The sequence below is a fragment of the Sesamum indicum genome, linkage group LG2 (genome assembly GCF_026168435.1).
Source record: "Sesamum indicum cultivar Baizhima isolate 11 linkage group LG2, ASM2616843v1, whole genome shotgun sequence".
Lineage (NCBI taxonomy): Eukaryota > Viridiplantae > Streptophyta > Magnoliopsida > Lamiales > Pedaliaceae > Sesamum > Sesamum indicum.
The window spans coordinates 18699027-18721220 of record NC_142658.1 but is presented as its reverse complement, the minus strand read 5'-3'; the positions used below and the strand labels follow the sequence as shown (position 1 = coordinate 18721220).

Sequence of the window (22194 nt, the reverse complement as noted above, 5' to 3'; positions counted from 1 at the left end):
GACTTGCACATTACCCCATTAAATTATAATTTTATTCATGTAATTTAGGGGGCATTGACATTTTTAGTCCTATAACTTGGGAGAGTTGGCATTTTAGGTCCTGCATGAATTTATTTACATGACCAAAATTAAAGTAAATTGCAATTTTCAACCAAATCAGCCGGAAAAGAACTAAAATTGCCGAAATTATGAGGTTACAGGACTAAATTGCGAAATCAATTTGTACAGGACTAAAAATGCTAACCCTACTAAGTTATAGGACTAAAATTATAATTTTTTTCTTATCCGTCCAAGCACTTAGAAAATGCGATCGCAAACATTTGCGACGACTTATATCCCCAAATCACTACGACATTGAATCAAAAATTTGAGATGGAATTTTGTCGGAAAAGCCATCACAACATGTAGCTGTTCTCTAAGTGTCCTTTTTGCAATTTTCATCTCAAATTATGTTTCTTCATTTTCAAAAAGCGACAAACTTTGCAACGAAATTTTGGGTTAGAAACAATTTTATTGCGACAGACGACCATCATTTCCGTTGTAAATAATCTGCAACATGTGTCGTACCAAGAAGCTTCCATCTGTTGAAATGTTCGTCACAAATTTTATTTTGAGACGAATTTTCTTTGGGATTCATTGCAAGCATCCGCAATTAGTTATTTTATTTTATAGGGCATGAATCACATTGTAATTGCACAAGGAAACCACATTGTACTGATAAACATATTTTCACTTCAATTATGTTTTAAAATTTAAAAATTAGAAATGAAAACATAAACAAACAGAATTTTATAATGTGCTATAGATATTCTTTAAATGACTTTCTCATTAAAATTACTCAGGCTGACACTTGAAATTTATTATAGAACTCATGGAGGGAAAATGAATCCTTCCCAAACTTAAATTTATTTAAGGAGACATATTGCGCGCAAATCGAATTTTTTATTTTAAATTTTACATATATCTTTTATTTTATTTTACATATTTGGTATACAAAAAATTATACCATTTGTCTTATTTGAGAAACATTTTTTGCGTGTGTTACGTGTATATATATAAATTAAAATAGAAGATGCAATAAAATTTGAAATAGAAAATTCTATCCCAACATTCTGATTTTGAACTGAAATAAATATGCCAGCTAGCTGTTGTTGTAATAATGCATTTTTTGAACCTCAATGCTTACCTGGAAATAAGATTCTGTCAGCCTACAATTAATCTTATTACTGTAATCTAAGCCAGAATTTTGAACTCCAATTCTCATAAATTCTTCTGAAAATTCATGTGAAATTGGTCTATAAATACAGAAGAACATATATAAATTAGGGTTGCCAAAACTAATCGGTCGGCGGGCGCAACGTTCTCTACTACTTATCTCGGGTAACTTCGATTCTTCTCTATGAAATTTTAAATTGAATATATATTTATTTTGATTAAATGTTTGTGAAATGAAATAGATTTGAATGTTTGCCGTCCTTCTTTCTGACGAGATCTTTTACAATTAAACCGTTCCTGTTCGTAAATGAATTATCGTTCTTAATTTAATAGATCCAGTGACGACTCAACTTTAAAGCACAAGCGGTCCGGTGAGTTGAAATCTCTTTCGACTTTTTAATAATAAAATTTCCATTATATGTATGTTTATTTCTTCCACAAAATTAAAAAAATAGTTACTAAAATTGTGTTTATGTGAGTTAAAGGCGGAAAAAAATTAGGGTTAATTAAAGATTGTATCTATCGGAATCGACTTTGGATGTCGGTTGTTATTTCTTAACTTTTCTTCTCTTTTTTTTTATTTATCATGATACATATACTCAATTGGTTTGAAATAAAATCTTCTCCGCATATTTATATATCATGTAAAATTCATTCTTTTGTTTTCCAAAATCGGTAATGAAAGCGTTAAATTCCTCTTTTATATTTTCTTTGAAATTATTTTATGATCTATTTATATACCTTTTATCCCAATATTTCTATATAAAATAATGAATCGAAGATAGTTCCATGATCGATTCTTGAATGTTACCTATGTCTTAATTATGTATTTAGTAGGGAAAACCAACTAAAATTGTTAGAAGTTGTCAATAGGAAAAGTATGATACTTTTTGTTAACCGTGGTAAATAATATTCAACTATTGCTGTACAACGGCTGTGATTAGCTGTTGTTTCATCAAACGAAGACAAATAATTTATTAGGCACGACTAAAATTATGATAAATATTAATGAATCGTATATGTGGTAATTTAATTGAAATGGATTAATAGTATTGGTGTTTATCATGGTTTTTTAATTATAATTTATTTATAATTTAGGGAATATTTTATTTATTTCTGCAATGTGAAAGTCAACACAAAGGCATCGAACCCTTTGTTAATAAATGAAAAATATTTTATAGTTAAATTTAGAATGAATGTTTTTGTAGCTTCAAGGGTATTCTTGTTCACAAAGAGATTTGAGAAATAAAACATAAACAATGATATATATATATATATATATATATATTGTTATGTATATTTATTAATAGTTTGATTTTAAGCATAAAACCAATTCTGTGAAATGTCCTCTGCACTTGGGAATTTAATTACATATATGTATTCCGCTTAAATATATTTCTGATTCGGTAATTTTGATATTTTAAAATTTTGATCCTAATCTTTTTAGTATTAAAAAAGAGTTATGTAACTTTTTAACATCTCAAAGTTTTGGTCCTTCCAGTGCCAAATTTTGTAAAAGTCGCTGAAATGAATCATGTGCACCTTACGTGGTTCATTTAAATTGGGGTTTTTGTTCAGATTTGTTCACTTTTGCCATCATGGCTGGAAAAACAAAATAGTGAGTGGCACATGATTTATTCTGCAATTTTTGCAAAATCCGGTATAAGAAGGACCAAAATTGCGAAATATCAAAAAGTTACAAGACTTTTTTGCAGTCCAAAAAAAAAAAAAAGATAAAAATGCTAAAGTATTAAAATTACAGGACCAAAAATATATTTAAACCTATGCAATCTTTGTGTTGCAATAATTATTTCTAAGCACCCTCTAAAAGTTTAATATTTGTAGTAAAATATAATTATAAAGACCGGATCGTAGTCTACTATATTACAGACTATGGAGAACATTCTATTAACAACTTTTTATCTAATTTGTTACTTTTTGACATTTAGATGAGAAAAATATCTTTTCTTTTCAGAGTTGAGTCGTCACATCTTGTTAGGTCAAAACTATTTTTTTTTTTTTTTGAATTGAAATTAAAACTTTATAATGTGTGTGTACGTACATGTAGGCAAATTATATTTGTAATCCTACAGGATAAAGGGTTCAATATTTTTGGATTTATTGTTCTAAAATTAAAAAAAATTGACATATTTAGTCCTATACTTTATGAAATTTTCAAAATAGTTATAAATTAAATTTGAAAAACGTATAGTCCTCTACTAAACATCTCAATTTTTTTTAATTTTGGGATCATTTTAAAAATTTCATAAAGTATAGAATTAAATGTGTCGAATTTTTTAAATTCTAATTAGAATCATTCTGAAAATTCTCGTAACTATGACAAATGACTAATAATATTGAATCCTCTGTTATACGGGAATCAAAATATAATTTCCCTTTACATATATGATGATGATATATGTATGTTTTCATGAAATGTGGTATCATGTAAAGTTTTTTTATGAGTATGATTTTTGGGAAATATTGGGTTTGAAGAGTGGGGTGGAAAACAAAAACATTAGTCACAAGATATTAAGTGATAATTTTAAACTGTCGTAATTTATATTTTAGAAGGGATGATATATTTTGTTACAACAATAATGTATAATTAGATTAGTTTCATAATGACAAAAACTATATTTTATGATATTAATTATTGTTACGATTATCATGATTAATTTCACAAATTTAATGACAAAAATTATATTAAGTTTGTATGACTGAGAAATTATAATTAATTACATATATATGTATATGACAACAACAATATTATCATCAATGTAATTGGTGAAATTTTTGTTAAGATCATATTGTAACTACACAATTTATTATTTGTCGATCGATAATTTGGATAAAGTGACGATTTAAGTACTATATATATATATATATAAGAGTTATATATTACTTATTATTAATTAATGTTGCTGATTTGAATTCTTATTAACTATATTATTGTTGCTTATAAGCTTAAATAAGACAAGCAAAAGTCATAGTATATATCCTTGTATTTGTGTGGTTGTGTGTATTTTGTGAGCGTATACGCATGATGTAAGTATACATGACTTTACAATATGGATGAGGGAGAAGGTGTCTTTGTTGAAAAATTGAGGTTGTCCATTTTTAGTCTTTGTGGTACGATGTCACTGTTTTTTGTCACTTAATGCACTCTTCTTAATTCCCACCTAAAGGCTTGTAATTGCTCTTTAATTGACACTACCCCTCCACATAATCACCCCTAACTCAACCATTACTTACTTCTTCAAATATTAATAATTAAACATCAAGAATAAATTAATTGTTTTGAGTAATTAATTTGAACCAATCAAGTTAGATTCTCAGTTAGATTAAATGTAAGTTTATATATTTAGGTAATTATTGCAAATTTGGTCCGCTATATGTAGGGGATGACACTTTTGGCTCTCGCCAACCTCAAATTTGTAAATGAGGATTATAATTAAAATATTATTAGAAAATGTTAAAATTGGCCAAAAATTAGGACATGCTTGGCAGTGACCCCTTTATTTTGGCGATATTTAATTTTTCGATTAGTTTTATTGATGTGTCATCTTTGCCCTATTTGCATTTGGACTAAATGTGCCACCTCCTATGGTTCTAGGACCAATGTTGTATTTTTTTCTTACGTTCTTCATGCCATATGAGCAAGAAAAAATTAGAAATCCCAAAATTAACTATGTCGCGTGTAAGACATTTACCATCGGATAAAAAAAATTAATATATTTATGAGTAGAGATGTCATTTTATTTCTAAAATTAATATATTTATGAGTAGAGATAGTCATTTTATTTCTAATATCATTGCAGCAGCATTTGGCTGTATACATATTGTAGCCTTATGGGTGACATATACTTGTATTTGTTTTCCAAATATCTTCATATTCATTACTGTACATGGCCAGAACAGTACTATTTATAGAAAATTGATACTGGAAATTGCATTAATAAAATTATTCTATAATTACATAAAAAAATAGTCGATTTCCATTTATCCAATAATGTTATCAAAGAACATATACATAAACATCTAATTATCATTTAATTAAATTTCAATAATGTATATATAAATAAAATGAAAGAGCTATATGTTTATATATATATATATATATATAAATATTTAATTCCATGTAAGTAATCATTAGGTTTATTTGTGGGTCAGGAATTTGTGATACCTACTTCTAATCAAGTGGACAGAATTACCCTATCATTCCCTGATGTGACCACCCCCAACCCCACATACATAAAATTTCACTGTTGCCTTCTAGCACAATATAATTAATAAAATTAATTATTACTTTATATATATTTTAATATTTTGAGTTTTAATTTCTTGATGGTGAAGAATGTCTGAAATTGAAGTCAAAATTTTTTTGAAAAAGGCTGATGATTATATTCAGACAACAGGGTTCCATGTTTAGTGTTAAGGTATTATAGTACTGGAAATTTGTGTTGTGTTTGGACTAACATCGAACCTCAAGAACATATATATACATATGTATTTATATATACTGACAATCTTGACTATATAATACACACCTAATTTTAATTATATTTAAATTCTTTTACTGTGACTGCCAAAGAAGAGGTGACGAAGGTATGTTTGTCTTCATGTGACCAAAAGATACGAAAATGAGAGAAATATTGGAGAGGGTGGGGGGTGGGGTGGGGGGGTGTGGGGGTCCGGAGGGTGACCTCCAGGCGGTGGACCCGATCCTTCGCCGCTTATGGACACACTATGGGACGTGGGCTCAGGATGAAAGCTCTGAAATCCACCTTCTCTCCTACCCTACTTCTCTCTCTCTCTATATATATATATATGTATGTATTGTGTATAATATGTAAGGGATACGGTTGTTTTGCAAGATGAGAGTATAAAAAAAGAGAAAAGAAAAAGAAGAGGGGGGTAAAATGCTAAATGGATATGTGTTTGTGTCTGTGGAGGGCACCAAACACATAGAAGACCCTAAGTAGCATCTTTTTCGAAAACTTCATTTCACTGAAAGCAAGGGAATACAGTAGAAAGAAGAGAGCAAAAGCAAAGAAAAGAAAGAAGAAAAAAAAAGTATCACATCACAGATAATTAGCTATATCCATGGCTTGATGATATCTTTTCTCTTTCTCTCTCTCTCTCTCTCTCTCTCTCTATGTTGCTTCAGTTTTTAGCTGTTCAGATGTATGCATATATTCCTTGTATTAATTTCTTGATTTGTGGATTTCGGGAGGAAGTTTAATTGAGTGAGAATTAATCGAGCTGATTTTTGTAAGTGGGGTTTTCTAATTCTTGGGTTTGTAGATTTGTGTGTGTGTGTGTGTGTGTGTTTTTCAGTTGAGGAAAAGCACATCAAGAATTCTTGAATACTGAAAGAAGAAGGGTTTTGAATTTATTCAGCATGGCAGCTTCTTCTTCATCAGCTTTTCTTGCAATGAGAGATGAAAATGAGAACCAGCTTCATCAGCAGCAGCAGCAGCTTATTTCCTCCGCGCCAGCTTCTCAGCCCCAGGCGGCGTCCGCTTCTTCGTCGATCAAGAAGAGAAGGAATCAGCCTGGAAATCCAAGCAAGTACCAGAAAACCCTTTTTGAATCTGCATGAAATTCACCCCAAAAAAGGACTCGAATCAATTCAATTCTCCCAAATCTTGAATTTTCATCCACACCCCTTTTCTCCTTTCAATTTGCTTTTTCAAGAAAACTAACTTTTATGAGGAAAAAATCCAAAAGTTCTTGTATCTGGAGATGGAATGGAATCTTGAAAAAATTAATTAAGCCCACCTCGTGCTCTTTAAATTCTTGGTTGATTAAGTTTTTGTCAGCTTATTTTCTATTAATAAATATATATAATTAATTGTTATTGTTTTATTGTTGTTTTGGCATGACAGATCCAGACGCGGAGGTAATTGCACTATCTCCCAAGACCCTAATGGCTACAAACAGGTTTGTGTGTGAGGTTTGCAACAAAGGGTTCCAAAGAGAGCAAAATCTCCAGCTCCACAGAAGAGGACACAACCTGCCGTGGAAGCTAAGGCAGAAGAGTACAAAAGAGGTGAAGAGAAAGGTGTATCTGTGCCCGGAGCCCACTTGCGTCCACCACGACCCGGCCCGAGCCCTCGGAGACCTCACCGGGATCAAGAAGCATTACTCAAGAAAGCATGGTGAGAAGAAGTACAAGTGTGACAAGTGCTCCAAGAAATACGCGGTCCATTCCGACTGGAAAGCCCACTCCAAGACTTGTGGTACTAGGGAGTACCGATGCGACTGTGGCACACTTTTCTCTCGGTACGTACTGAATTTTCCATCTTTAATTGTTATTCCATGCTGTTCTTGGAGGAGTATGATCAACTAATAGTAAGAAACTCGGCTTTTAACTCTACGCGTGCTACTCTTGGGGCGGATGATTAATAGCTACGATCAGAAGGGAGTTTGGAGTTTTTATTGGATGCGATCGACTCATCGATTGCATCTACAGTAGTAATGATAATAAGTGTGGCTAATACTTGGAGTGTTATTTCATCAAATGCTGGGGTGTGGAGAAAGGAGATATATATATATATATATATAGGATATAAATTAGTGACAATGATGAAAATTTAAGGGGTTTTAGCTTAGGGCTTGTAGATTATTTTCTCTGAGTGATAACTGCAGATGGAAAAAAGTTGTCACGGGCCGCCTCGGGAAATTCTGGCTTTTCTACTACAGTTACAGATTGTGGCTCCTCTCTCTCTCTCTATGTATCTTTTTTCTCTCTCACACACTCCTACACGCACATAAACACACACACACCCCATCAATTCCTGTTTTCTTGGTTTTGGAATTTAGTTTGGTTCCTCTCTTTTCATTTCGTTTTGTTCTTTGGATCTTTGCCTGTCAAAAAAAATGGCTCCACGTGAATTGCTCTCTGGAAAACGCCATGACCTAAGAGGGTTTTTTGTTTCGAATCTCTCTCTCTCTCTCTCTCTCTTCTTGGAACATCCGTCCTTCTAACAGTATACAGCCTTAGTTTCTTTTACCTCTTTTTCCCAGTTCACGTGGTATTAACAAACAAGCCATGTAAGTAAAAGTTTTAAGATACCAGGTTTGTTCTCTTGTGGGTTGGCTATTTCTGTTCACCTCTGTACTTCTTACACCCCATCCCCTTCTCATCATAATGTTTTGAGTTTCCGACACAACTCTTTCATTCCTCTCCCTCAATTATTCATCAGACTTCCCACGTACTGCTTCTCCATGTTCTCAATGTTGCCTCCATGTTTTTACCTCAATTTTTACACCACTCTCATCATCATGCTTTCTTAATTTGCTTACCAATTTCTTGTCTTGTTCTAGACCAGAAACCTGCCCATATCACCTCCAAACTAGTTACTCAGTGCATTTACTCACTGCATCTAGGTTCTTGATTATTAATAAATTCATTAATTTATTATGGTCTGTTAGAAAACCCCTCTTTTGCATTTGTTCATATATTTCAAAGGGGTAATATTGATGGAATATTAATAATAATGTTGTCAGAATTACAGAAATTCTTTCCCACCTAACATCCTCAATTATATGCCTTGTCTTTTTTCCCCCAACCTTTCTCTCTGCATTCTGCAGCTAAAAAACTATAAATCCTCCTACCAGCAATATATTCTATTCCGTAACGATTCCCTTGTTCAGGATTACGGAACAAATTAAAATGTCGACATTTTATAGTAATTCGGACAAAGCACACTAGCTTGTGACCATGACCTCATTGCCGTACCCAATTCTCTTACCATTTTGTAGATTATGTTAGAGACATAGAGACATTAATTCAAATCATGTAGATCAAATGTATTACATAAGTTAGTTGAAAATATATGGATCCCCATAGTGTCTTCTTGTAAATTCAGTGACAACAATTTAGTTGTCCGAAATAATGTGGATACACCGCCCGGCCCGAATTTTGCTGAGATGTGAACAAGAAACCATGTATTGATGATTCTTTATTCATTGCATTGGAGTTCTGGACATTTTTTGCATCAATGTAGAGTTATCCCTAATAAGTTTCTCAATTATATTCCCATCTCATTTCTAAGTGAAATTAACTCTTGCAGGCGTGACAGCTTCATCACCCACAGGGCTTTCTGCGATGCACTGGCCCAGGAGAGCGCGCGGAACCTGAATCCGCCTTCCTTGAGCAGCATTGGCAGTCACCTATTAGGCCTCTCCCAAATGTCCTCAGCGCAAGATCATCAAATCAATCATCAGCCTAACTTGTCAAATCATCACGACATTCTCCGGTTGGGCAGCGGTGGCAGGCCCAGCCCGCAGTTTGAAACCCTTGTGGGCCAGGGATTTCGTCCTTCGGCTGGAAGCCTGCCACCTTCTCCAGCTCTATTCCTGCAGCCACAAGTGGCAATGAACCATGAGGAAAACCAATCTCCACATGGATTGTTGCCAAACAAGCCCTCACTTCATGGACTCATGCAACTTCCCCAACTCCAGGTTAACAATGCTAACACCTCATCTGCCTCCACAGCCAGTCTCTTCAACCTCAGCTTCTTCCCCAGCAGTAGCAACACCACTAGCACCATGGACGGAAGCCACCACTCCGGTGGCGGAGAAGATCACTCCACCCTCTTCTCATCAGGTATATATACATATATCTATATTGGTGTTTCTTGCATGCATCGAGCATGTAAACATCAAGCAGTGGATAATTCGATGTCATCACAATATGCGTTAGTAGTACAACGTATTTTGTGATGACATGGGATGATTCATACTATCTGATGCTTTCATTGCCGTTGCACGTAAGAAAATCCAAATTGTGATACTTGAAAGAAATGCTTTAGGTGTTGAGAAATTTGAAACTTAATTAAAGAAGAAAAAGTATAAATTCATGTACTTGTTTTTGAATGGTTATTGTAGCCCCATCATGGATTTGATCAAACCTAAGCTGATCATATGATTAATGTAATAATACTATACACTCGTCATATGATTAATTAATCTGTTTCTGCCCTCTTATTTCTTCATTTTTCCCCATTTTACATTTCTCATTGACACTCTTCTCATGATCAGGTAATCTCATGAGCATCGCGATCCCCTCACTCTACAGTGCATCGCATGCCATTCAAAACCCGAGCGCCGCACACATGTCGGCAACGGCACTGCTCCAAAAGGCAGCGCAACTGGGCTCAACCACCAGCAACCCCGGCGCTTCCTCTCTGCTGAAAAGCTTTGGAAAGTCATCAACCGACGATCACCACTCGTCCCTCGACGTTGGCCACAGCTTTGCCGGTGGCTCACCAGCAGCAGTCTTCGGGGGGAACATTAATGGCGGAGGCAACCACCTGCATGACTTGGTGATGAACTCCATTGCCAACGCCGGCGGCAGCAGCTCATCAGGAACCATATTCGGCGGTTATAGCACTGGGAATCATGATGATCAGCAAGAGAGCAGTATTGGGCATGATCATGATCATCATCATCATCAGTACAGAGGATTGATCCGTGGTAATAGTATGAATCCAGGCGGTGGGTTCAGCAGCCTGGAGCAAGGGAGATTGACAAGGGACTTTCTTGGGGTTGGGGAGATCGTGAGGAGCGTCAGAGAGCAGAATAATGGGATGGATATGATCAGCTCATTGGATTCACAGGGAAAGAGCACTGGGTCTCAAAGCCATGGATTTGGAGGGGGGAATTTGAATTTCCAGTGAAGGGTGGAAAGCTTTGGGTTCGATGAGGAAGACAAGATCATTTTATTACAGGTAATTCAATTCATTACAACCATGCTAGAATATTACCCACTCAATAGTATATTATAACTAGGGGGAAATAGCATTTTCCTCATGTAAGTAAGTTAGGGCCTTTTCTCGATTACTAATTTTTCATTTTTTATCCCATAACTTTAAAAAGTAATAATTTTGATCCCAGGATATTTTTCTATTAGATGTTTAATAGAAAATGCCACATGATCGTTAAATGAAAAGATCAAAAATGCTATTTTTTTAAAATTATAAGACCAAAAATGAGAATTCCATAACATATGAGACCAAAAGTGTAAGGACTCTAACAATATTTTTCTTTAAAATATATAATGAAAATGTATTATAGAACTAAAAATATTATTTTTTATAAATTAGGGGATCAAAAATGATAATTTCGTAACCAATAAGATCAAAAATAAGAAGACCCTAAATTAGGAAAAAAAAAATATCACTTCTCTTATAACTTGTACATACTAGCCTCCACACGGATAGACTGCATGTTACTTTATATATTCAAGAAAATACTTTATAAAATGTGATGTAGCGGTGCGCATACATGTGTAAGTGTAATATGATTTTGCTATAGAATGTTCGAACTAAAATATTATATATCTTTTATATTTTATGTTTTTAGTTAAGGTTGAAAATTAGGGAAATTTATCATATTAGGGAATTACTTAGGTTATAAATATTGATTATATTTATGTCGTTTTTTAACTATTTGTTTTTTTACGAGTTAAATAGTTCATAACTCCAAATATATAATCATATCATGTTGTACACATTATTATACATTAATGTTAGGACATGCATGTATGAAAAAGGGTGGGTGTGATGTGGAAATTAAGAAGAAAAACTTGTAATAACGAGAAAAAGAAATAAAAATTCTCTTGTCACATATTTATATAGATTTAAATGTATTTTTTATCCAGTAGCTTAAGTCGTACAGCTTTTCGTCTATTAATTTTTTAAAGTAGTATTTTGATTCTGAATTTTTTTAATTTTCATTATTTTAATTTTTTTTTTTTTGTTGGAGTTTATCACTCTCCTAAAAAAAAATGAATGTGCAACTCATGTTACGTTTTAAAAATGCTCCAATTAATAATATATATAATATGCATATATATATATATATAGAGAGAGAGAGAGAGAGTATGTTAATTTTTTTCTTCTCTTTGTTTCTAATTTATCTATATATATCTTAATTGTACATTATATTGATATAATTAATTAATTAATTAATTAATTTATCTTGATTTTAATTGAGTGCAGGAGATGATCATGTATAGATCTTGATGAAGAAGATGATGGATTTAGGGTTCTTGTCTGCAGCTGCGGATGAAGGCGATGGATTCTGATGAATTAAAGAAGTAATTGTACTACTTCTTCTTTGGTCTTAATTACATGTATAATCCTTAATTAGCCAGCCCACAACTAGAAAAATATCAAGACAGGAGGAGGCATGCAAACCTTGTTAATTTTTGTAGTGTGAATTTCTCTCTTTCTTTTTTTTTTTTTATTTTATGAAAAAAAAAATAGAAAAAGAATTCAAAAGTTTACAATATTATAATTAAGGAGAAATTTTTAGACTCTAATTAATATAGAGTTTTGCCCTTTTCTTCTTTTAATTATATTTTTTGTTTGAATTGATGGCCTATATATCTTGATGTGTTCATGGGGTGTGTGGTGCTCTTGATTGAGTGTTTAATTATACGTATATTAGATCTGTATACTGTATTTTTTTTTGTGTACGTAATTTGTACGTACGACGTATAAGATTGTATTTGAAAAATATACGGTCTTCACATTACAGCCACACTAGTGTTTGGCGTATTTGAAAGTTGGTTGTACAAAGTTGAGATATTTTATTACACATGAAATATATAGTCTCCTATTCTGCCAATAATCTTGTTTTATTAGAAGAAAGTTTTATTACATACACTGCAGGTTAAATCCTAAGTTTACATGTGTTTCCTTCTGGGAAAATTGCATTTTATGTTTCATAAGTTATTTTTTTTTTTTTTGGAATTTTGGTCATATAATTTTTTAATTTATCGTACAGTACATTTTATAACTTCAAAAAATTAGCAATTTAATCCAAAGTCTTTAATTCCATTAAATTTTTAATGAAAACGATCTTAATTCCCGTTGAGCTTTAGATTTAAGTGAATTGAGGTTTGGGACTAAAAGTAAAAATTTTAGGGGGGGAAATTGCAGTTTTTGTCTTGTAAGGAGGAATGACAATTTTGTCTTGCATGAAATGATTTTCGTAATTTTAGTCCTGTAATTTTGAAAAATTTAACAATTTTGATTTCATCTGGCTTGAAAGCACCAATTTTAAAGGTTATGTGTCCGACACGTGTTTTTTCAGTCAAAAAGGATAAAATTGTCAATTTTATAAAATTACAGGACTAAATTATAAAAATCAATTCATTTATGAACCAAATTTGTTTTTATATTTTTTTAGTCCATTTATTCAACATTGCCTCAGTACACCCTATGTTGAGGCTATTTTGATCTCCAGTGCTTTGAAATTATATATTTTTGTGAGTCTATTTTTTTTTTTAATTATGGAATTTATTGATTTATTTCTTTAAGGGGTAAGAAAAAGGTAAATTTTTTTTATCAAAAATTAATATTTTTATAGTCTAATTGTTCAACACTGCTCTAGCCAAACCCCTTGCTGGAGGAGATGGGGGAGGCTCTAATTTTTCAATTAAAATATGTTAATGATTTATTTTCTCTATGATGAGTAAAAAATAGTGGTATTTTCAGCAAAATTGAGTTACTAGTGTTTTTAATCTATTTGTTCAGTATTGCCCTCAGCACAACCCATGCTAAAGGCATATTTCTCTGCAGTGCTTGAAAATTATATTTTTACGACACTAATTTCTTGAAGTATGGTTTTGGACGTTCATTCATACTTATGTAAGAGGAGTAAAAAATAGGTGAATTTTTAATAAAAAAAATAATATTATAATGGTCTACTTGTTTAGCACGACCCTCATCAAATCTCATGTTGAGGGCATGTTGATTTGCAGAGCTTGCGAAATATATTTTCAAGACTTTAATTTTTCAATAAAAGTATGTTGTTAATCTATTAGTTCAGCACTGTCTTCAATACACCTCGTGCTGGAGGCATACTTGTTGGCGGTTATCGCTCTAATTTTTATTTTTTTTTAAGTAAGAGCAATAAACTATATATTATTAATTGAAATAAAATGATGAGGGCATACTTATGATTATGGATCTAATTATTTTTTGAAGTATGAGCAATGAACTATTATTAATAGAAATAAAATGATTGCGGCATACTTGTTGGAGATTATGACGCTAATTGTCTTTTTTTTTTTTTTTTAAGTAAGAGTGATGAACTATTCAACTATTAAGGAGAAACAACACACCTACTATTTAGTAGACACAATATCCCATATATAAGGCGGGGTTTGATTTCATTACCTCTAAAATCATGAGGTATCAGTTTCACCAACTAAACTACACCTCATTGGCGGCTCTAATTGTTTTAAATATGGAGTTTATTCATTTAGGGAAAAATATTATTTTAATTTTAGTCTGATAACTATGTTCATTTTTATTTAGGTCCAGTAACTTACGAAATTGCTTACTTTTAGTCCTCTGACAGATTTTCGGACAATTTTACCCCTATGAGTGCATATGGACTAAAACTGCCTTTCAAAAGTCGTATAGGATAAATTTATCCGAAAATCTGCCAGAGGACTAAAAGTAAGCAATTTCGTAAGTTATTGAACATAAAAAAAAATAGACATAATTATCGAACTAAAATTAAAATTAGGCATACTTAGCGAACTAAAATAATACTTTTCCCATTCATTTATTTGCAGAGTCTAATTAGGTGAATTTTTAATAAAAATGATATGTTTATAATTTACGTGTTTAGCACAACTTTCGCCAAATCGCAAAGCTTGAAAAATATATTCTTAAGGCTCTAATTTTTCACTTATAGATGTTATTACTTTATTTTTTCTATGAGAAGTAAAAGATAGTGGATTTTTCAACAGAAGATTTGTTTAAGGAAAAATTGTATTTTCCGTCCTGTAACTTAAGGGATGATATTTTGGTATTGCGCGAATTGATTTTCACAAAGTAGTCCTATAATTTTGAAATTTTGACAACTTTGGTTGTGTGAGTTTTTTAGAAAATGTCCCAATTGTAAAAGTTATGTGCCCGACACATGCATTTTTTAAGTAAAAAGTTATCAAAACTGCCAAATTTTTAAAGTCAAATGAGTAAATTACGAAAATCGATTCATACAGGACCAAAATAGCCACTCCCCTTAAGTTTCAAGATGAAAATGTAATCTTTTCATTTTTTGTAGTTGTAGAATATAATGTGGTGAGTTTAAAAATATTTATAGGACTAATCAAAAAACAAAACTAACTTGTGAGATATAAATTTGGAACATTAAGGACAAAATTCATCAAAAATTACAATTTGATCGGAATTTGGAGGTCACATGAGGCGCACACATAAAAATCAAGCTAATTTTGCAATTTTCAACTAATTTTGTCCTTGACCTGTCAATTTTTTTAGATCATAGGTCTAAATTATCAAATTGAATCCAACAAAGACCAAAATTGCCACCCCTATAATTACGGAAACGAAATTATAGTTTTTTCATAAAATATTACAAAGTATTTGGCAATCTTTTAGAAAATGTTTATAAGCTTATTTAGAAAAGTAAGGAATCCTCAACTTAATTTTAAATTTTTCAATTAATTATAAATTTGTCATCACTAACATCACATAAGCTATATAATCTCATTTTATTTAAACGCTCGAGAAAATTATACTTTTAGTCCCATAAAATGGGGGTTCAACACACTTAGTCCTCTACTTTATGAAAATTTTAAAATAGTTTCAAAATTAAAAAACTTGATACATTTAGTTCTCTACGGTCTCAAATTGAGATATCTTGACCCATTTAGTTCTCTATTTTATGGGATTATGGAATTAAATGTGTCGAGTTTTCTCAATTTTAGGACAATTTTTAAAATTTCGTAAAGCATAAAACTAAATATGTCGAACTTTTCTAATTTTTAGACTATTTTAAAATTTTTATAAAAATAAAAATATTGAATCTCATATCCTAGAATTAAAAGTATAATTTCATTCTAAACACTCCGACAGTTCGCTTCTGAACGGCGCCGTTTCCGCTCCAGAATCAATACGATCACATCGAGTGTCTATAAGATTTGGGCCACAAAATGTGAAACAAAAGGGATTGGGCCGAAGCTGAATTTAGCCCATCCTCAAGAGCCCAGTCCATTGTCAGGCAATTAATTGCTAAACAAGTAATTACAACAAAACCCCCCAACTTTGGTCAAATTACTAATTAAGATTTTTTGTGGTTTGTATACTGAAAATAATTACCTCTTGTAAATGACGTTTGACCATTTTCTAATAATCACCTTTGGGATTAAATTATGTCAAAATCAAATTTTAATAAAAGCTACAAGATGTAGCTTTTAATCTTCTTGCAATTATTTTTCATTTAATTATCCATTATATATGCCCATTAAATTATTTTTAGTTCTTTGATTAACGTTAAGAATAAGGTTTATTTTGGAATTTAGTTCAATTTTTCATTTGCATTATTAATTATATATGCAATTGCGAAGGTAAATACAATAATTATTTTATCTAAATCATTTCTCTCACGATCAATTATTCAATCATCCAATCAAATTAGACCGTAATATCAAATTTTTATTTTATCAATCCAAAAAAATTCCACAAAATTATCTGACAAAGTGAAATATCGCTAGTATATACACACAACATATACAAATATTACATCATTTATTTTATTTTAAAAAATTTATACACATAACATACATATATATTAAATAAAATAAAAAATCCAAATCAGACATTAACCATCACAAAATCTTCCACTACTTGTTCATTTTATTTTGTGAATGAATTAATTAACTAACCATAAACTTTTGTAATAAATAAGGACTAGCTAGTAGACCTAGACTTAGTCCAATAAACAACATCTCACACGTGAAATCAAGGCAAGCCCCCATGTCATGGCGACAATTGTCACAACCTCCATGTTTCTGTCTTGTCCTATATTTTTCTATTGCCGTCTCCCCCAATCCCCCTAACCCTATAAATACCTCAATACTCATCTTTGGTGTCTCCACAGTCCACACTTACTATTTTGTTACTTGTCGACACTTCATTATTTGTCCCAAAATGGTTCTTGTCGAGTCTTGTACTCCACCTTTAGCTAGGGACTACATCAAAATCCTACAACAATGTCCCAAAAAGACCACATATGAGAGCGCAAGAGTGTGTGAAACATCTGAGGCGCTACCGTTGATAGACTTGAGACGTCTAATGGGAGACGATGAAGGTGAGAGGGCTAAATCTGCTTTAGAGATCGTTCGAGCTTCATCAGAGTGGGGATTCTTTCAGGTAGTGAATCATGGGGTTAGTTCGAAGCTGCTCAACCGGATGAGGAGAGAGCAAGTTGAGTTGTTCAATGCACCGTTCTCGAGGAAATCCACCTGTGGGCTTCTGAACAACTCGTACCGGTGGGGAACTCCTACCGCCACTTCTCCGGATAACTTTTCTTGGTCGGAAGCGTTTCACGTGCCCCTCACAAAGGTCTCGGACCCGACGTGCTATGGGGAGTTTTCCTCTTTAAGGTATAACAAATGCATATATATACGTGCACATATACATAGAGATTTAATAGTAAAAATACCAATTTGAAAAATTCTAGTGCAGACCTAATATTTTAACACGTCTCGTCAAAATGTCTCCGCATGCAATATTTTACATTTGAACACACACACATATACATATAGCAAATGCATTGCAAAGGTATAAATGATTAACATTAATTAACCGAAGTAGATTTACGTATAGTACTCTACAATTTGAGCATATACGTATATCATACACTGATGTGACACTAACACGTACATAGGGAAGTGCTGGTGGAATACGCAGCGGCAATGCAGAAAGTGGCAAGAATGCTGGCTGGAGTGCTGACATCAAATTTAGGTCAAAGTATAGAAGTATTCGAGGAGATGATTGGTTGTGATGAGAGTACATGTTATCTTCGGTTGAACCGTTACCCGACTTGTCCGTTGTCAGCAGAAATACATGGACTGGTGCCCCACACGGACAGTGATTTTCTTACAATTCTTCACCAAGACCAAGTTGGGGGACTTCAACTCATGAAAGACAACAAATGGATTGCTGTCAAACCCAACAAAGATGCACTCATTGTCAACATTGGTGATCTTTTTCAGGTAACCATTACTTTGTTGCTATTCATTTGGCATTTTAAGCCCCCGGATTGGGGTTTTTGTTGCAAATTTTATTACATCTTTTACTTCATTTAACATATACACACCACGTGTATAAACATGATATCGTCTTTTTATTCAGGAAAAAATCTCACACGTGGTGAATTTATGTTGTATGGAGTAGAAGATAAAATAGAGTTTCTAACAGAAATTTGATCGACTCTCCCCACCCATATATCTTTTTAATACTTTAAATATCAACTTATACTTTTAAAAACAGAATATTTAAGCGTCCCATTAAATTTTTAATCATTACAGTATGTCGGAATGGAATGAGGCGACACGGTAAAGATTGAAAATTTCATAGTCAGTCTTGATAATCATAAAAGACAGAGGAACATATATCAATAATTACACTAACTCGTACACAAAATTATTGTAATTTAATCCACACAACCAATCTTGTCGTACATATTATTAAACTATAGAAAGTTGTTAGACCTACGAAATAAGTTTTGGAATCACATGAAAATTAAACAATAGTCAATTAAATTAAACAAATACTTACATAGAGCCAATTAGGTATAGTTACCTTCTTTATTGTCACAATCACAAAATTTCATTGTCGTCCTAGATGTCTCACTACGTCGTATTACGTGCCCACTAAAAGCTAAGATTTGTCAAACAACCTTTATTAAAACATCCTTATTTTATTACAACTTGGGCGTATTATAATCATTTTAAAACAATTAGGACAATTATCAAACGTACCTTTGTCGTCCCATTTATTCCCCTCCCCTTCAATAAAATACCATGATTAATTTGTCACCTTGTGTTTGTCACTACATATATATAGTCTAATTAAATAATGTATTTTAAATTTTTTCCTACCTTACATTTTATTTTAGACAATGTATAACTACATTCCTCTTTCAAAGTTTGGTGCAATTAATGACACTTAAAATCTATTTGATTTGGAAAATTATATCCTTCTCATACTCCTAATATTTGTTTTCGTTCAACAAATAGATTCATCTGTTAGTTAAATTCACATAATTCAGCAAAAAAATGAATGAAAATTTATATTTATCTTCAATTAACTTATTACTGACTTATACATCGGTCTTCACATATTAATGCATGTGAGGAGGTACACCATTATTCTTATAAAGATTTATTTGATCTACAATACGTCAATGATAAATCAATCGAGGTAAATATAATTATAATTCAATCTTTTAACTGACGTAAGCAAATTTCATGAATTTTACTAATTATAGACGAACATATTTGGTAGACAGAAACAAACTATAGGGGTTTGTGTCGGGGTCTATATATATGTGTATGTAATTACACTAAATCTCAAAGAACGACAGTGTAATTATCTATTTAAAATAATTATGAAAATTTAAAAAAAAAAAAAATGGTGCAGGCTTGGAGCAATGATGTGTACAAGAGCGTAGAGCATAGAGTGATGGCGAATGCGAAAAGGGAAAGATTCTCAGTGGCCTATTTCCTCTGCCCTTCACACCATTCTTTGATTGGGAGCTGCAAACAGCCTTCTCTCTACACAAATTTTACCTTTGCAGACTACAGAAATAAAGTCCAACACGACTCCAAACTACACGGACGCAAACTCGGCCTTTCAAGATTTCGACGATGAAATTCAATTGTTTCTACTTACAATCTTTCATGTTAATTGCCAGAAATTTATTCTTATTTTTATGTTAGAGAATAAAAATAAGCTCAATTTCGCATTTTAGTGTTTTTGCAATTATTATTTCCGTGTACGTAATATTATTGTTGATCGATCGATGTTATTAGAATTTTAATTTATTATTTTTAGAAGCTCACTCGGCTATAAAATCGGTATTTTAATATTGACGTTGATGGTATTTAAATTTTGGTAGAAATTACTCTATTGCTTCAACTTCTTTAATTAGATTACATATTTTGATTAAATTCCCGACGTGGAATCGAAATTAGCAATTTGAATGTGGAATTCTTCAATATTACAAAAGATGGGCTTGAATTTGAACTCTACTTTTCAGATTCAATTGGGCTACGGACCATTTTCGATTGTTGTTGCAAAATTCGTCGCAAATACAATCTTGTATAGTCAAGAGGAAATTAATTTATTTAATAATAAATTTCTTAGCAAAAGTCGAAAAAATAAAAGCCAGACTTGAGATAATTACATGTATTATCACCCACCACTTGAGAGTATGCTAAAGGAACAAGTATAATGCATTTTTCTTAATACGTTTTATTGTTTTTTGTATTTGGGGTGATCCGAGTCGAGGTTATTAATTGCTAAAATGGGTATATATATAAATTGATATATGTTAAAAGTCTATGTGATCAGATGAATCATGTCTATGTATGTGTTTATATTATTCAATTCACACCATGAATTACCTTGTCCACTATGCAAAATTCCCTTTCAGTTCATCAGTACGATTAATTTAATCTGAGAAATAATCAAACTCTTTTATACTAATCCCTAATGATGGTAGGAGACAACAGGAATCCTTATCCAATCAAACTCTTTTTCTTTTCTTCCTATCAAAATTCTAACAATAATAAAAGGGAAATAATATGACCCAACATAAATTTAATAACAGCAAATCTGTTAGAAAAACCTCAATTTTTGCCCCATCACATATCTGATAACATGTGATAATGAGTTAGACTCGTTTCGCTTCTAGTTACTAGATTTTTTATAATCCAGAAGCACAGGTTATCCTGAATATTGTCCACTAAATTTCTTCACTTTTTCTCACTTGAGCTCTTTTCCGTTGCAAAATTCTTCTTCCTTTGTGAAAGTATCTACAATGCCACAAATATTATAAAAAACGAGTATCTCAAGTTGGATTATACTAGGTTGGCCGGCAAGCAGAAAAGTTAGGCTAGTTGAGATGGCCCTCGACTAAAACCATCCGACGCTTAAATCAGAATGGAATTCGAGGTTATAAGGGATCGCAGTATGCGATCTGATCTCGGTATAATTAATGTATATCTATTAAATGGACCCTTCAAGTATTTATTAGCCTTTATGTGTCAGAATCTATACAAGTCTCGTTCAATGGAACAACAATCGGATGGGTGCAGAATCAATGGTTGTCCAAGCGGGTCGCTGGGTAAGACGGGTTGGGATTGTTATCCAACCCGATCAAAAGCATGCTGGTCTATGGAGTATTTGGGCATTTTTTTATTTCTTATTTCTACTAATTCTCCTCCTATAATAATTTTTTATTTCTTTGTCTTTTTAAGTATATTCATTAATTTTAAAAATATCGATATATTAAATATATTTTTAAATTTAAATATAATAAATAATGTAACCAACGGAATTTTAAAATAAAAAAGATGTCTCGTACGTTTAGGCTTGAGCTTTGATGTTTCTATACATATATAACACGTAAAACATTTTAATCTATATATCACAACCCGCAAACGGAAATTTTTGTTTTATTACTTTGGTCAGCCGAATAATGTAATAAAATAAATAAGGTGTTAATAGTTAATGATATCAAACCTCTGAAACAATTAAACGAGGCTGGTACAACTAATATTCAGCCATCGTGTCGTACTGTAATTGGTCGCGTGGAGTTTTTTTTTTATTTTTTAAATTAATTTGATATATTTAATCTTTAATTTTTAATTTTTAATTTTGTTGTCCTTACTCCTGATCGAAATCAGTGGCTGAAACTAAGCCCAAAAATGTAAAAAAAAAAATTAAAAAAGTATGCAGAGGAGAAGTAAGCAGTGTAAATGAATGTTTGAGGAAATTTTTTGTTTTTTTTTTAAATAAATTATAGAGAAAATTATAAGTTATAGCAAAAATTGAGAGTGTTTCAAAATAAATATTGAAATTTAAATGTTAGCACAATTTAATATTTACGATTTTATCAATAAACTGCGGATGTTGA

General features: G+C 32.0%; 2 protein-coding genes across 5 annotated transcripts; both read left to right on the top strand.

The window, feature by feature from the left end:
• Positions 1-1362: 1362 nt before the first annotated feature.
• On the top strand, positions 1363-12550 carry LOC105156147 (protein indeterminate-domain 4, chloroplastic). 4 transcript variants are annotated; one of them, XM_088877747.1, is made up of 6 exons: positions 1363-1380; positions 6619-6785; positions 7107-7503; positions 9297-9832; positions 10267-10955; positions 12228-12550. In XM_088877747.1, the coding sequence occupies exons 2-5, from the start codon at positions 6620-6622 to the stop codon at positions 10902-10904; spliced, it is 1737 nt and encodes a 578-aa protein (XP_088733873.1). In that variant the 5' UTR covers positions 1363-1380; position 6619; the 3' UTR covers positions 10905-10955; positions 12228-12550. The 4 variants fall into 4 exon arrangements, with proteins under 4 accessions (XP_088733873.1, XP_020547771.1, XP_088733872.1 ...); XM_020692112.2 differs by lacking the exon at positions 1363-1380 and adding an exon at positions 1570-1586; XM_088877746.1 differs by lacking the exon at positions 1363-1380 and adding an exon at positions 6053-6291.
• A 4630-nt stretch (positions 12551-17180) lies between these two features.
• LOC105156310 (gibberellin 2-beta-dioxygenase 6-like) lies at positions 17181-19947 on the top strand. The gene is made up of 3 exons (XM_011072407.3): positions 17181-17653; positions 17938-18265; positions 19695-19947. The coding sequence occupies exons 1-3, from the start codon at positions 17199-17201 to the stop codon at positions 19923-19925; spliced, it is 1014 nt and encodes a 337-aa protein (XP_011070709.1). The 5' UTR covers positions 17181-17198; the 3' UTR covers positions 19926-19947.
• The last annotated feature ends 2247 nt before the right edge of the window (positions 19948-22194 follow it).